The 17,011-nt window shown below is 41.1% G+C and overlaps 1 protein-coding gene across 7 annotated transcripts in view; it reads right to left on the reverse strand.

The window, feature by feature from the left end:
* Nucleotides 1-17,011, reverse strand: part of LOC126295142 (sorting nexin-13-like) — a 324,588-nt gene that overhangs the window by 254,752 nt on the left and 52,825 nt on the right. For 2 of the 7 annotated variants that reach the window (XM_049987428.1, XM_049987425.1), the window contains exon 5: nucleotides 2,880-3,090. In XM_049987428.1, the coding sequence (XP_049843385.1) occupies nucleotides 2,880-3,090 (211 nt within the window). Of the gene's footprint in view, nucleotides 1-2,861; nucleotides 3,130-17,011 lie in introns of all 7 variants that reach the window. The other 5 variants (XM_049987427.1, XM_049987424.1, XM_049987426.1 and 2 more) reach the window with 3 other exon arrangements.

A 17,011-nucleotide genomic window follows, 5' to 3' on the forward strand; every position in this document is an offset into this window, starting at 1 on the left:
CCGCTTCTAGTACTGTGTCCCTTTACCTTGTCCATTCCTTTTCCAATTGACTACATTCAACTAACTGGTACTTTTCTGAGATCGCTGTTATGTACTTGTGCCTGATTTCCTTATCCTGAAGTTTCTCCACTCTTATCCTCCTACATATGGACCTGACCTCGTGCACTTTCGGCCTCACAATCTCAATTTCACTGCAGATTAAATAATGATCAGTGTCATCAAAGAATCCCCTGAATACACGTGTGTCCCTCGCAGCCTTCCTGAATACATGATCTGTTATTATATAGTCAATGACAGATCTGGTTCCCCTGCCTTCCCAAGTATACCGGTGAATGTTCTTATGTTTAAAAAAGGAGTTTGTGATTATTAAGCCCATACTGGCACAGAAATCCAAGAGTTGTTTCCCGTTCCTGTTGGCCTCCATGTCCTCTCCAAATCTACCCATAACCTTTTCATACCCTTCTGTTCGATTTCCAATCCTGGCATTAAAATCACCCATGAGCAGAACACTGTCCTTGTCCTATACTGTAACAACTACATCACTGAGTGCCTCATAAAAACTATCCATCTTATCTTGATCTGTCCCTTCACAATGCGAGTATACTGACACAATCCTAATTTTCTTGCTAGACACTGTCAAATCTATCCACATCAGTCGTTCGTTTACATACCTTACTGCAACTACGCTGGGTTCCATTTCTTTCCTGGTGTGAAGCCCTACACCCCATTGTGCTATTCCTGCTTTGACTCCTGACAGGTGGACTTTGTATTCTCCCACTTCCTCTTCTTTCTCACCCCTTACCCGAATGTCACGAACAGCTAAAACGTCCAGCTCCATCTTACTTGCAGCCTCTGCCAGCTCTACCTTCTTCCCAGAGTAGCCACCACTGATATTAATAGCTCCCCATCTCATTGCCATTTGTTTGCCAAGTCGTATCTTCAGAGTCCCTGTTTTGTCAGTTAGAGGTGGGACTCCGTCACCTCCAAAGGTCCGAGGCATTTTGCTCTGATTGTTGCCAGCATGATATTTAAAGTATCTGGGAAGCAGGTTGCTAGCCTTACTTGCCCCGAGTCCCATTGGGTTTTACTCCTAACAGTTGAGGGACTAACCGGTGGATTTGGTAGTCTTGGCCGTATGAGCACAAAAGTGACCATGACTCAGAATATGTCCGAGATGCCCAGCCTTATTCCAAAGTAACTGGTATCCTGACTGTCGGGACCACTTACTTGGCCACTCATACGTTGCCCGTGGTTCATGAACTAGGACATGACTACAGGAACCCACACCATGAACATGGCAGTCCTTTTTGAAAAATATCTCTGGATTTCGGAGTATACCATCTACGAAGCCTCTGTTTCAAGTTTGAAGACACCACACTGTTTAGTATTTGTTTGGCACCATCAACAGTGAATGGTGTGAGTCAACTTGTGAATATTGAGAAAACTGGTCATCATTATGTGATACAATATTTTATTTTTGGAAGGCGTCAGCACAACCAAAATTGAAGCTGAGCTAGACTATGTTGGGAGAATCTGCTCCTTCGTTGACAACAGTAAAATATTGGGTAGCTTAGTTGAAACGAGACCATACGAGCTGCCAAGACGAGCATCACAATGATCGACCAAATGAGGTGATGACTCCAGAAATCGTGAAGAAAATTCACTCAATGATCATTGACAAAGTGTGGGAGCTAGCAGACATTGTAGGCATTTCAAAAAGTGCAGTACATCACATATTATCTGAAAATCTGGACATAAGGAAACTGTGTGCATGGTTTGTGCTGTATTTGTCCACACTCTAGAAGAAACAGTGTTGTGAATATGTTTCAAGTGAGTATTTAGCGAAGTTTCCCAGCAACAAAGCTGATTTTTTGTGCCATTTGATAACCGTGGATGGAACATGGGTCCACACCTTCACTCCCGAGACAAAAGAACAAACAATGGGCACAAATTGGAGAACAGACTCCAAAGAAAATTAAGGCAGTTTCGTCTGCAGGCCACGTCACGGCATCAGTTTTTTGAGATGCGCTTGGGATAATTTTCATTGACTACCTCGAAAAAGAATAAAATATCAACAGCGAGTATTATCTGAATTTATTGCAATATTTGGATGAAGAAAGCAAGCAAAAACGGCCGCATTTGGCCAAGAAAAACGTATTGTTTCTTCAGAACAATGCACAAGCTCAATGCTAGCAATAGCCAAAATTAATGAATTAAAGTCTGAATTGCTACCTCATGCACCCTATTTACCAGATTTAGCCCCCTCAGATTATTTTCTATTCCCAAACTTGGAAAAAATGACTCTGAGGTCAAAGATTATCAACAAATTAAGACATAAAAAGTGATGTCGGTAGTTAATGGCTATTTTGAGGAGTTATGCAGTTTTCATTATAAAAATGGTATCGAACTTATTGAAAATTGCTGGGAAAAGTGTACAGAGCTGAAAGGAGATTATGTGGAAAAATGAATACATTTTTTTCCAAAATTTTTGAGTTATATTTGTTGGGTCGAGTACTTATGGGACCACTCTCATACTTGTTTAGCAGTCTTTTTGTAGTACCTGTCTCTGACTCAACACCTCTGCTACATGGCGAACAGCAATCTATCCTTCCCATAATATTGTCAGTAACAATACAAAGAGTATGGAAGTAGAAGTAATTATTCATTTTCATTTGTTGCTTTTCCTACGCTTTCCTGAAATTTACACTTTTTTGGATCAGTCTGCTGGAAAGTGAAAAGTGTAAAAAGGGGGTTTTACTGTAGTTGTGTAATTCGTAAGAGTTTTAAGTAAATACAGCTCTCGGGGGAAGATGCTGCCTTCATATAATAATGGTTTTGTACGAGAGGTCAAGCTGTTGTACCGAAAGGTGTTCACACACCGGCGAGGCGCCCCCAGATTTAGAGGCCGCGTCACCACCGCCACTCGGCAGCGACGTCAGCGACACCGGCTCCGAGCCCACGCCAGATGACGGTGGCGGCTGCTGCTGCTGCTTGGCTTTTGCGCGCACCTGCCGGAAGAGGCGCAGGTGCGACGCCGCATCGTCCACCAGGCGCGTCGTAAGGTACGGGATCCAGTCCACCTCCTTCACCCTGTCCAGTGAGGCAGTCATTTCAGGTCGAGGAGGAGAGCTGACATGTGACAGAATGAAGAATTGCCGAGTCGACAAGAAACTGTAAAACGCTTTTCATAAAATTGGCTATAGCAGTTGAATGAAGTCACAAGAAGCAGGATCCATACTACTGGCACTGCCTATCACAGAGCAATGTCCAGCTATCCTACTTGTTGTTGGAACTCTCTCATGACAATATTTTTTTTTTCTTTTTTGTTAGTAAAATGGCCAAAACTTAGAAGATAACATACTGAAATGGATTCAAGGATACCGTCAAAGCGGCATTGGAATTAATACAAAAACGATTCAAATAGATGCTCGCAAGTTAGTGCTACAGTGGAGCTTAATAGACTTTAAGGGTGGAATTGGTTGTCGCTACAGGTTTATGAAGCGTCATGGGCTTAGCATATGAACCAAAATCAAAATGTCAGAAAATGCCACAAGAGTACAAAGAGATAATATTTTCTTTCCATCGTTTTATTATTTGACATCAGAAGAAAACTAGTGTGGAATTAAGCCAAATAGCAAATATGGATGAAACTCCTGACATTTGATGTGTCGAGTAACAGAACTGTTGCAATGAAAGGTGCTAAGCGTGTAATACAAAACCAAGTGGCCTTGAAAAAAATGCGCTACACTGCTGCCCTTCCATCTTGTGCTGACGATACTAAACTTGATTCGATGATTATTTTCAAGTGCAAAACAATGTCAGAAGCTTCTGAAATACCGCCAGGTGGTGGTTGTTCACGTACAGGACAAGGGTCGGACAGACGAGGCTGGTATGAAATTATGGATTAACAGAGTGGGCGGGAAAAGGAAATGTGCTTTACTGAAGAAGAGTTCTCTTCTTGTGCTAGATCAGTTTAGTAGTTATTCAAAAACTTCTGTGAAAGAAAAATTGGGATAGGGAAATACAGAGCTAGCGGTTATTCTGGGAGGACTTATTTCATAACTGCAACCTCTTCATGTCTCAACAAATAAACCATTTAAAGCATATATGAGAGAGGAATAGTAGACACGGATGAAATCCAACATGAATTCACGCCGAAGAGAGCTTTAAAACGACCTACAACGAAACAAATGTGTCAGTGGGTGAAACAGAAGTGGTCTCAAGCGAGAGAAGACGTTATTGTTAAATCTTTCAAGAAGTGCGGCGTAAGTACCATTCTCAATATAGGAAGTACACAATGATGATGACAAAGAGGCGGACGAAGTAGTAGTTCAGATGGCAGTTTTCAGGGATTTTAAAGGTCAGTTTTATTTTAAAAACTAGAAATTTCTTCAGACTGGCTTTGCAATCTAATAAAAAATGCTATTTTTTTAATTGCTTAAAAAATGTCAGTGAATATTGTAGTCCGTAATGTCTTACAGTCTGTAAAATATAATACATCACATGAAAAATGCCACAAAACAAAAGTAACAATTTTTTTAAGGGAAGATATGACACATGGAGAGCAACACTAGAGCTGGAGAAGCGTGCAATAATCTGAAAAGTGTTACCACTAGAGACGAGTGGGGTGTCTGTGTCGAATACACTGGAAAGGAACTGAGGAAATTCCATCGACAAGCCAATCGTATGCAAAGCACTTCTTTGCAAGTGTGCAGTTCAAATTGGCATTGGGTAAGTACAAAAAACAAAATCACAGCAACCCGAAGCTATTACTCGAATTAGAATCCGGTGTTGCAATAACTGTTCTCCTGAAGATAACTATCAAATTGTTTGTGTGTACAATGAGATTGATGAATTTATTGAAATTCCTGAAACTAACGAAGTGCTCCAGCAATATTGGTTACTTAAGCAATAATTGTTACATAGATAAATGGAATATTCTGTTTTCATTATTCTTAATTTGGCTTGTAAGTTAGTTTCATTGTACGAATTTTTTTATCAAGTTAGTAATGCAGATAATTTTGTAACACAGATGAAGTATCTTCACATACTTCTGGCACAATGAGGGAAATAGTAGAATATGATACTCTGAGTAAGTACATAAGTGACTTACACGAATCTCCTGCATCTACAAATCGCAATGTGATAGGCAGATTCTTGGTGAAATACTGTCTTGGTAGTTAGTACCTTTCTTTAGAATAAGAGTAGTAGTTAACACTTTCAACACTGCCCTCTTTACACCCGGCACTTGGCTGTGAACTGGCATATTTAATGGATGTTTGAAATTAGATTGCAAAGAACAGGAAAATGATAGGAATATGGTTCTTGCATTATTTAAAAGGAAAGTGTAAGAGCTTTACATGATAGTGAGTTTATTGTACAATATAAAATACAAATGGGTGTTATAATTAAAAAAAGAAAACGCAAAAATATTGTGGATAAAAAAGTTTTACATGATCTCTCTCTTCAGTAATGCCATTATTACTGTATCTAAATTTAAAATAAAATATCACTTGACTGACTGACTGCCAGTACCTGTAAACTAGAGTATTTTAATAGTTCAGATGTAGTTAGCCTTCGTGTCAGAATCCTGGAAGAACAGTGGGACGCAAAGGCCAACACCACAGTCCTTACACCACCATCTACGTCCTTCCTGATGTGCTTACCCGTCTCTTTCTTCCCCCTGTCTGAACATACTTTGCAGTACCTAGTAGCATTCACCTTGTTTGCAGTGGGTGGGACCTTCTCTGCAAAGTGCCTTGCAAATGTCCTCTCAATTTGTAAGGATGAAGCGGCTTGTTGCTAAAAAATATTTCCGCACTTGTCAGACAATTTCTTCCCCACTCTGTGAATAAAGTCTACTAGGAATACATTCTACCTAGTGTTCTCTTTGACAGTTGACACTATAAAGAAGTGGCAAAACAGCTTTTACCACCACTCAAAGTTTTTCGGGCAAACGGGCACTTTATGAACATTTGAGACATATACATACCTGAATCGTCACTGGTTTCGTCTGTGGAGTACGAATCCTCTTTGTCAGAATGATCAACTTCAGATCTTTCCTCTCCATAAAGAATATCCAAGATCTCTGCCTCCGTCAACTCGCTACACGATATTTTCACGATCGTAAACACCTGTGAATGAACTGCAGGTAACTTCGACTTTGCAGTGCTCACAGTCGCTCCCAGGATGAGATACCCAATAAGTGCTTGCCTCTTGCGGAAGAAGAACGAAGTACGTCCACATTAGTTGACAAAACTGCTTCGGAGACACACTAAACGTGCTTACGGAGCCAAATAAAGGCTCGCACGTACGGTATACGGGCGCCGTCGCCAACGTCAGGGCGGCCGCACCCGTATGGCATACGGGCGCCGTGCTGTAAGTGTCAACTGCAGTACATAATTAAAGTCTTCATTGGACATTCTCTTAAAATTACTAAATGAGACAGCATCATCTGCTGCTAAATCTCTTAGCATACTAGCCTTCTCTAAATGTTCTTCTCTTTCGCCACACTTTTCTTTTCTGTTGATTTTCATTGTTAGCTGCATGTGCATTGACCAACTACGCCACCACTGCAATTACTTGATCACCCAGTGTCTGCAAGCCTTGCTCAGTGTGCCACAGAGTCTGTGCGAACCTGGCGTAGACTGCAAGACAGTGCCTTTTGTAGCGTGCTACTAGGCAACGCGTGCCACACTTACATAGCGTGCCACTATGTCGCAAGATGCAGCTCCGGTGTAAGTAAGGCTTAGTAGCTATTTTCCAACAAACTGTAATTTCCCATATTATGAGCATCTATAAGCAGGTGTGGCAAACACTGCTTCAGCCAGTCCGTGGTTGCCTTCCATAATGTAAACCAGTACCTGGAAGTGAGCTTGTAGACATTATGTAGTCAGTGCCCAGTAGGCAGCCCTAGCTGTGTAATCCAGATGTAAACATCATCTGCCACGAGTAAATTTTGTAACACGGTTTTAAGTAATGTAGCTTACTGATGTTTATCAAGTATTGAAGCTTCTGTATGCTACAATGCTGATCAACAAGAAGGGAACATTGTGATTCAGTAAATATGAAGAGACCTAAAATCAACTGTGGCAGTGTTATGTAGAGGGTGTTCATAAAGTCCAGGAAAACTTTCAATTATTTACTGCTCAAGAACCAACCATTGTACAGATATCATACATACGTCATTTTGAAGAGAAATCCTGGCAGTTGTTTCTCTCTCTCTCTCTCTCTCTCTCTCTCTCTCTCTCTCTCTCTCTCTCTCTCTCTCTCTCACAGCGCAAGTGTCAATGTTACAGATAAGCCTAGTCTGTTGCCATTTTATCCTTTTGCATTGTCGTAAGTTAGGTAGTATACATCTCGTGCCTTTGGAGTACAGATGAACTGAGAGCGAGAATGAACATTAATAAAAATTAGAACTGCACATCTGTATCTGCAACATGCTTCTTTCTATTGGCTCTTAATATCTACAATCACATTTCCTGTAAAAAACTGAATCAATTGGCACAACATTTTAAAATTTAAACTTTAATCTATTATCAACATGTGTTTCTTAATTATGTCTAGCACTGACAATAAAACAATGGCAGTCACTGAGAAAACTTTGACTAAATTTCCAAAGTTAACTTCTTATGTGAAACAACAAAACCTTTCAAAATTGAAAAAGGTATGAGGTAGAGGGTTGGACTGTCTCCATTATTACTCAACTGCACTTGGAAAAAGTTGTGCGAGAATGAAGAAAGAACAGAAGAAGAGTGAATAAATGGAATGGAAATTTAGAGAGGGAGACTTTAAACTGACTCTCGCTTATATTTAGCTGACGATTAAGCGATCTTAAGAGAGAACCTAAAATGTGCAATCAAACAGATAAATATTCTCCAAAGGCAACAGAAAGAAACTCAAATACAAATATTATTTGAAAATAAATAAATCGAAATATGGGAATTGGTAGAAATAATCCAGCCAAATGCTGTGGACAACAGAGCTAACATAAATAGATACAGAGAAATGGAGATGTCTTTCAACTTAACAAAGAATATATACAATAAAAAATGCTTATCTCTGAATACAAAATTGAAGCATTACAATGTAGCAATTAAGACCAAGTGTGTGTATGCCTTAAGATACCTCACCACAAGCACAGCTAAACATTTAAATAATTTGGTGAAGGAAGGAGAAGGAAGGAAGGAAGGAAGGAAGGAATAAAGAAAGAAGAATAGCTGTAAAACAAATTCTGTACTAAGTACGAAAATGGGTTTTGAAAACTGAGAATATAATAGATACAATGGGAAAGCAGAAGATTCCATTTTATAGCCACTTAAAAAGACTGTATAACAAGTGACTGACAATAAATATTCAACTTTTTTTGAGAAAAATCCAAAAACCAAAATGTTGTTTATATCATATGACAGGAGTTGGAGCTAACAGATAGAGCCACAGCAGAGAAATTTGAATTAAGTGATCTTAAAAAATCTTAATGGTTTTCCCAGAAGAAAGCATTAAAGAGGAGAGGTATGACATGGACAGAACGAAGAAGAAGAAGAATGCACAAGAATTTGGAAGCCAAAAAAAGGAAAACAATACAATGTCATAAATCAGCTGTCACACATGGGCCCAAGTTGACCAAATAATAATAATAATAATAATAATAATAATAATAATAATAATTCTTGATGTCTTTTTAATCTATATACGACAAACGTACCAGAGCTGCTACAAGAGTTAGGTCTGAAGCACAAATGCCCAGCATCCTCTGGTGTGTTTACCTTGTGATGCTGGCTTATGATAACCAAATATATCTGTGGAGGTACGAGGGCTATCCACAAAGTACATTACGTTTTGGAATTAAAAATAAATAAAGTATTTGAAATTTTTTTCATTATATACAGATGAAAGTCACACTTAAATACTACTTTTCTACATAGTTGCCATTTAAATTAAGGCACTTATCGTAGCGATGGACGAGCTTGGAAATCCCTTCGTCATAAAATTCAGCCGCCTGCACCTTCAACCACGTGGTTACCTCTTCTTGAAGCAGTGCGTCGTCATCAAAATGCTGCACAGCCAATCACTTCTTCAGTGCTGGGAGTAAGTGGAAGTCGCTCGGTGCCAGGTCGGGACTGTACGGCGGACGAGGAAACAACTCCCACTTAAAAGATTCGAGAACTTCACGAGTGGCATTTGCCGTGTGGGCCCGGGCGTTGTTGTGAAGCGGCAAGATCTTTGAGCCCAACTTTCCCCTGCGCTTGTTTCGTATTGCTCTTCTGAGGTTGTGCAGAGTTTGACAATTTTTTTAGAGTTTATTGTAGTGCCTCTTTCCAGGAAACCCACAAAAATCACACCTTTTCTGTCCCAAAAGAGAGAACCACATGGTTGAAGGCGCAGGCGTCCGAATTTTACGATTAAGGAATTTCCAAGCTCGTCCATCGCTACGATAAGTGCCTTAATTTAAATGGCAACTATGTAGAAAAGTAGTATTTAAGCGTGGCTTTCATCTGTATATAATAAAAAAAAATTGCAATACTTTAAATCAAAACGTAATGTACTTTGTGGATAGCCCTCGTATATAATGTCAATTACCAAGCTCAATCACCTGAAGATAAAATATTGATGCTTCAAAAACAATGGACACTGGTGGAGGAGAAAAGTTAACACAGCTGGTTGCAGACAAAATAATAGAATACACTGTTCTTATTCTCCATACTAAAATTAAACATATGCCACCAAAAAGGTGACTTAAAACACATTTTGTTGCAAATTTATCTACGTCTACATCCACACTCTGAACACCCTGACAAATGAACTTCCAACTGAACAACTTGTTAGAGCTTCTTTCCATTCCATTCACATACGGAGTGCAGGAAGAATGACTGCTTATTTGCCTCTACACACGCTGTAATCACTCTAAACTTCTCATTGCAATGTGTTCCCTACAGTTGTACAGGTTGGCAAAAATAAAAATGGCCCAAAGAACAGGGTTGTAGGGTAAAAAGAAACAACTCAGGAGAACGGAAATAAAGTGCTAGCCTCATTATAGCAGATGTCGAAAGTGACCACCGTCCACCTCTCAGCACTTTTGGACACCGGTCAGCAAGTTGCCGAAGGCAGATCGAAGCTGGACTGCTGGAATTTCTGCAGTCTCATCAGGAATGTTCTGCTGCAGTTCTTGAAGATTACGAGAGGAGTTCGACACACCTCAGACTTGAGGGCTCTTCTCATGAAGTAATCACATACCGACAGATCAGGTGACCTCATTGTGCAACTAGGGCTGCGACCAGACTGACCTCCGCTAACAACTCTGTCAGTCGTAAGGACCGTGTGAAGCGCTCCGAAGTTTGGCCGGCTGTGTGGGCAGTTGCTCCATCCCGTTGGAAGTAAATGTAGGCCTTTTCCTCCTCCGTTAATGCTGCCACAAGTGGTTCAAAGGCAATGTAATGTGCCAAAGTCAGCATCTGACGAAAGGAGATGGGACCAATAATGCAACGTGCACACACTGCAGTGTGCCCAACAGGGCAACGGTGTTCCACGGAAGTTATGCGCATTCTCCGCTGCCTGGAACCTGCGATTCTGTGAGTTGACATACCCACTTGTGTGCAACCAGACTCCATCAGACAAAGAACGGATCTGTGTCCAAGCTGTTCACAAAACTGAATGTGCAGAGGAACACCTGCTGGTTTTAATGCTTGAACAACAGACACACAGCAGGGATGCACATGTAGGGCCAGTCTGACTATTCGACCACACAACCGATGTGACATAGCGGTCTCTTGTGACAGGTGTCAGTTTGATTTGGTAGGACTATGAAGCATTTTTCTGGTGAACTGCAGACACCTTTTCTGGTGTGTGGGCACATTTCAAAACTACTACTTTTTTTTTCCTACAGGTCTTGTCTGACACCATTTTCAGACTAAGCATTGCATAGCACTATTTGCTGGCACTTTGACACCTTTAAACTTCAAACAAACAACTGACCACATCGTTTCTACAGCCTTTGTTGTCATGTTACTTTCCACAATGAATACCCTCTGCTCTCCTGACAGCGCCATCATACCCTTTGCACTGCTTCACTCACACTGACGCAGCCCCCACTACGCTCTCAACCACTGTGAATCACATGGTAGGCGTACACGTGGTGTGCGCATCACGGAGTGTGGTTATATCTACATCTACATCCGCACTCCGCAAGCCACCTGAGGTGTGCGGCGGAGGGTACCTTGAGTACCTCTATCAGCTCTCCCTTCTATTCCAGTCTCATATTGTTCCTGGAAAGAAAGATTGTCGGTATGCCTCTTTTGTGGGCTCTAATCTCTCTGATTTTACCCTCATGGTCTCTTCACGAGATATACGTAGAACGGAGCAATATATTGCTCGACTCTTCGGTGAAGGTATGTTCTCAAAACTTCAACAAAAGCCCGTACTGAGCTACTGAGTCTCTCTCTCACAGTCTTCCACTGGAGTTTATCTATCATCTCCGTAACGCTTTCGCGATTACTAAATGATCCTGTAACGAAGTGGGCTGCTCTGCGTCGGATCTTCTCTATCTCTTGTATCGACCCTATCTGTTACAGATCCCACACCAGTGAGCAGTATTTGAGCAGTGGGCGAACAAGTGTACTGTAACCTACCTCCAATGTTTTTGGACTGCATTTCCTTAGGATTCTTCCAATGAATCTCTGTCTGGAATCTGCTTTACCAGCGATTAATTTTATATGGTTAATCCATTTTAAATCACTCCTAATGTGTACTCCCAGATAATTTATGGAATTAACTGCTCCCAGTTGCTGACTTGCTATATTGTAGCTAAATGATAAAGGATCTTTCTTTCTATGTATTCGGAGCACATTACACTTGTCTACATTGAGATTCAATTGCCATTCCCTGCACCATGTGTCAGTTCGTTGCAGATCCTCCTGCATTTCAGCACAATTTTCCATTGTTACAACCTCTCGATATACTACAGCATCATCCGCAAAATGCCTCAGTGAACTTCCGATGTTAACCACAAGGTCATTTATATATATTGTGAATAGCAACGATCCTGCGACACTCCCTGTGGCACTCCTGAAATCACTCTTACTTCACAAGACTAGGCTCCATTGAGAACGACATGCTGCATTTTGTTATCTATGAACTCATACATTAACATCCAATCGTATGACCACTTTCATTTCCACCGCCCTATTGTATATCCCTCGATTTGTCACACGAACTCACTAAGTAGGCTTCCGAGGGACAGCTTGGTCCGTCGTCAAGTATTTGCCAGTTCAATTCTTTCTAACAAACAAAATTATTTTTAAATCTGAATTTTACTTGTCCATTTCATAGGCCACTCTCAGAGTAATGTAATGACATATTTTTTTTATTGATACTGATTATAAAGGGCAGTAAAACACAAAGAATAAATAGAAATCCAGCAGCAACTCAATAACTCTGCATGCTTGTTGGAAGCCGTCTGCACCAGTCAGGGCAGTCACATCATCGCTGGAACAGTGGTTATCCTTTGAGTCTTACTGTCTCTATTAACAATGTAAATAAAATAGAAAGAAACTTCCACGTGGGAAAAATATATTAAAAACAAAGATTCCAAGACTTACCAAGTGGGAAAGCGCCGGCAGACAGGCACAATGAACAAAACACACAAACACACACACAGAATTGCTAGCTTTCGCAACCGATGGTTGCTTCTTCAGGAAAGAGGGAAGGAGAGGGAAAGACGAAAGGATGTGGGTTTTAAGGGAGAGGGTAAGGAGTCATTCCAATCCCGGGAGCGGAAAGACTTCCCTTAGGGGGAAAAAAGGACAGGTGTACACTCGCGCACACACACACATATATCCATCCGCACATACACACACACAAGCAGACATTTGTAAAGGCAAAGAGTTCGGGCAGAGATGTCAGTCAAGGCGGAAGTACATAGGCAAAGAAGTTGTTGAAAGACAGGTGAGGTATGAGCGGCGGCAACTTGAAATTAGCGGAGGTTGAGGCCTGGCGGATATCGAGAAGAGAGGATATACTGAAGGGCAAGTTCCCATCTCCAGAAGGTGGCTCCTACCCTTTCAACCGCCCCCCGGTGTAAAACCTGTCCTATGCACCCTCCTACCACCACCTACTCCAGTCCTGTATCCCGGAAGGTGTACACGATCAAAGGGAGAGCCACGTGTGAAAGCACCCACGTGATTTACCAACTGACCTGCCTACACTGTGACGCTTTCTATGTGGGAATGACCAGCAACAAACTGTCCATTCGCATGAATGGACACAGGCAGATAGTGTTTGTTGGTAATGAGGATCACCCTGAGGCTAAACATGCCTTGGTGCACGACCAGCACATCTTGGCACAGTGTTACACCGTCCGAGTCATCTGGATACTTCCCACCAACACCAACCTATCCGAACTCCGGAGATGGGAACTCGGCCTTCAGTATATCCTCTCTTCTCGATATCCGCCAGGCCTCAACCTCCGCTAATTTCAAGTTGCTGCCACTCATACCTCACCTGTCTTTCAACAACTTCTTTGCCTCTGTACTTCCGCCTCGACTGAGATCTCTGCCCTTACTCTTTGCCTTTAAATATGTCTGCTTGTGTCTGTGTATATGTGGATGGATATGTGTGTGTGTGCGCGAATGTACACCTGTCCTTTTTTCCCCCTAATGGAAATCTTTCCGCTCCCGGGATTGGAATGACTCCTTACCCTCTCCCTTAAAACCCACATCCTTTCGTCTTTCCCTCTCCTTCCCTCTTACCTGAAGAAGCAACCATCGGTTGCGAAAGCTAGTAATTCTGTGTGTGTGTTTGTGTGTTTTGTTCATTGTGCCTGTCTGCCGGCACTTTCCTGCTTGGTAAGTCTTGGAATCTTTGTTTTTAATATGTCTCTATTGATAGATACTGATAAAACAAATATGGCACTAGATTAATCTGGGAGCACTCTATTGAATGAGCACACAAAATTCCACTTTAAAAATCAGTCTGACTGTAACGGGAAACAAAATGATGCTTTCCATCGACACTCTGCAATGCATAAATGACTGAGTACTATTTGTTTGAGCTGATCCTAACTACACAATGCAGAAACAAAATTACATCTCATCATATGAGGGAAGGGGGCAAGGGGTCATGATGATAATTATAACTGAAATTTGGGTCCCAAATTCTGAAAGGTTGAGAAATGCTGCCTTAAGTCAATACTTTTTCAAAGAGTGAATGTCCTGCCTGTAAACTCCAGCCACTGAAAGTCAAAGCTTTCACTGTATTTTGAAAGAAGATGCCAAGGTGAAAACTACAAAAGTTTCAATATAGTGTTTCTATCAAGGGAAAAATCACATTACACATAGTTAACAACTGCAGGAATTATATCTGTAAATTATATATGTAAAGTATTTCTCTTGCATGTCACACACAAATTGATGCCTTTGTATGGAGTTGCATACATAAAATGTTTGTCTTTGTTAGCAATTCTGAACAACATTCACCTCAATTTTTCTAAATTTTAACTAGAAAGAGTTAATTTTCTTCACATGTAGCATATGACTTAAGCTACTAAAAAATGTTTGAAGGTAAGTTTACACAGCCCATAAAAATCACATACCGACAGCGATGTATTTCAACAACATTGTCTGGCAACACTGTGGCCACACAAATTGCAGCCACATGTACTGCAACAATACAGGCCACTACCGCCTGCAAATATTTGCAGCAAGACATTTCCGGTCCAAATGTGTTTATAAAGCGGCCACATTATTGCGTTTTGCCACAAAATAGACAAACAAGAGCTAGTGGAACTGAGCGCGGCTCTACTGCTTTTACAACACACGAGGAATCAAGTTAGAAAGAATGAGAAAAAATTCACTTCGTGGATGCACTATTTTTTAAATAAGCAAAATGCTTTAGAAAATTTAGCTAATGAACTGATAACAGTTCCCGAATTTTATCAGAATATCATAACAATTTTGTATATCTCATACAAGCAATTGGTCCAGTAACTGTTAAAACTGATACAAATATGAGAGAGCGTATACCAATCAAAAGCCAGCTGGCGATCATCCTTTGGTTTTTAGCTACTGCTGATTTGTACAGAAGTTTAATGGACCTCTCTGAATTGATCAATAAACCTCTTGTCACCAGAAGTATGCAATGCTTTGGTAGGAGCACTGAAAGATTTTCACTATGGGAAATATGAACTAAAAATGCATTTTTTCTTTTACATTTCATTTTTGTTCAACAACACACACCATTGTGTACAACTATCAGTTCCTGTTCAGACATGTCTTGAGAAAGATGAAACATGTGGCATCAAATGCAAATTGTGTGGATGAACAGCCACCTGAATTCCACTCTTCTTATGCGACTCTATTGCCTCACATTAAGCACATGTTTGAAGATGTTGCAATTTTTTGGATCTACATCTACATCTACATCTACATCTACATCAATACTCCGCAAGCCACCTGACGGTGTGTGGCGGAGGGTACCTTGAGTACCTCTATCGGTTCTCCCTTTTATTAGAGTCTCGTATTACTTGTGGAAAGAAGGATTGTGTGGGCTCTAATCTCTCTGATTTTATCCTCACGGTCTCTTCGCGAGATATACGTAGGAGGGAACAATATGCTGCTTGACTCTTCGGTGAAGGTATGTTCTCGAAACTTGAACAAAATCCCGTACCGAGCTACTGAGCGTCTCTCCTGCAGAGTCTTCCACTGGAGTTTATCATCTCCGTAACACTTTGGCGATTACTAAATGATCCTGTAACGAAGTGCGCTGCTCTCTGTTGGATCTTCTCTGTCTCTTCTGTCGACCCTATCTGGTACAGTCACCCACTGCTGAGCAGTATTCAAGCAGTGGGCGAACAAGTGTACTGTAACCCACTTCCTTTGTTTTCAGATTGCGTTTCCTTAGGATTCTTCCAATGAATCTCAGTCTGGGATCTGCTTTACCGACGATCGACTTTATATGATCATTCCTTTTTAAATCACTCCTAATGCGTACTCCCAGATAATTTATGGAATTAACTGCTTCCAGTTGCTGACAATTCGGAGCTCATCGGCAACTTCTTGCTGTTTTTTCATACTGCAGTCTGTGTGGGCATTACTTTTGACATTCCATAGCTGACAGTAGATTAATCAAATTTATGAAATTCATAGTTCTCTTGTTTGTCCATGTTTTCATAACTGTAAATCACAAAATCCCAACAACTAAGAAGACAGATGGCTGGCTACGTGGACACACACAGACTTCCAAAGAAAAGTGAAAGGGTACTGTTTTCACTCAGACACACAACTGCAGCACTGCTGGTGTGGCCGAGTAGGAAACAAAGGTGAGTGAGAGAGTTAGAGGGAAGCGTCTACAGACAACGATAGAGGTAAACTTTTTCCAGCCCCTCTGAATATCACTGGCAACCCTCTCGGCAATGTGTCAGCAATTACCCGCAACAGGGTGCAAAGTCAGCATACTGCCCAGTCTACTTCAGTCGCACTGTAACGCTGTTGACGGCAATGCTATTGCCGTGAAATATTACATAAGGTATGGCCCGTCTAAACACACCTTCACGTTTAACATGTCTCACTTTTTACATCTACATCTACATTAATTCTCTGCAAACTACTGTGACATGCACGGTACACGTATGTCCCATTGTACCAGCTGGTAGGGTTTCTTCCTGTTCCATTCACATATGGAGCACAGGACGAATGATTGATTGAACGCTTCTGTGCATGCAGTAATTACTCTAATCTTCACAATCTCTATGTGAGCAATACAGTGGGGTTGTAGTACATTCCTAGAGTCATCATTTATAGCTGATTCTTTAAACTATAACAAATTTTCTCAGGGAAGTTTACATCTATCTTCAAGAGTCTTCCAGTTCAGTCCTTCAGTACCATTGTGACACTCTCCACAGACCAAACAAACCTGTGAACTTGCACACCACCCTTCTCTGTATATGCTCAATATCGCTTGTTAGTCCCATTTGGTACAGGTCCCACATACTTGAGCAAAATTCTAGGATGGATGCCACGAC

The sequence above is a fragment of the Schistocerca gregaria genome, chromosome 11 (assembly GCF_023897955.1).
Source record: "Schistocerca gregaria isolate iqSchGreg1 chromosome 11, iqSchGreg1.2, whole genome shotgun sequence".
Taxonomy (NCBI): domain Eukaryota; kingdom Metazoa; phylum Arthropoda; class Insecta; order Orthoptera; family Acrididae; genus Schistocerca; species Schistocerca gregaria.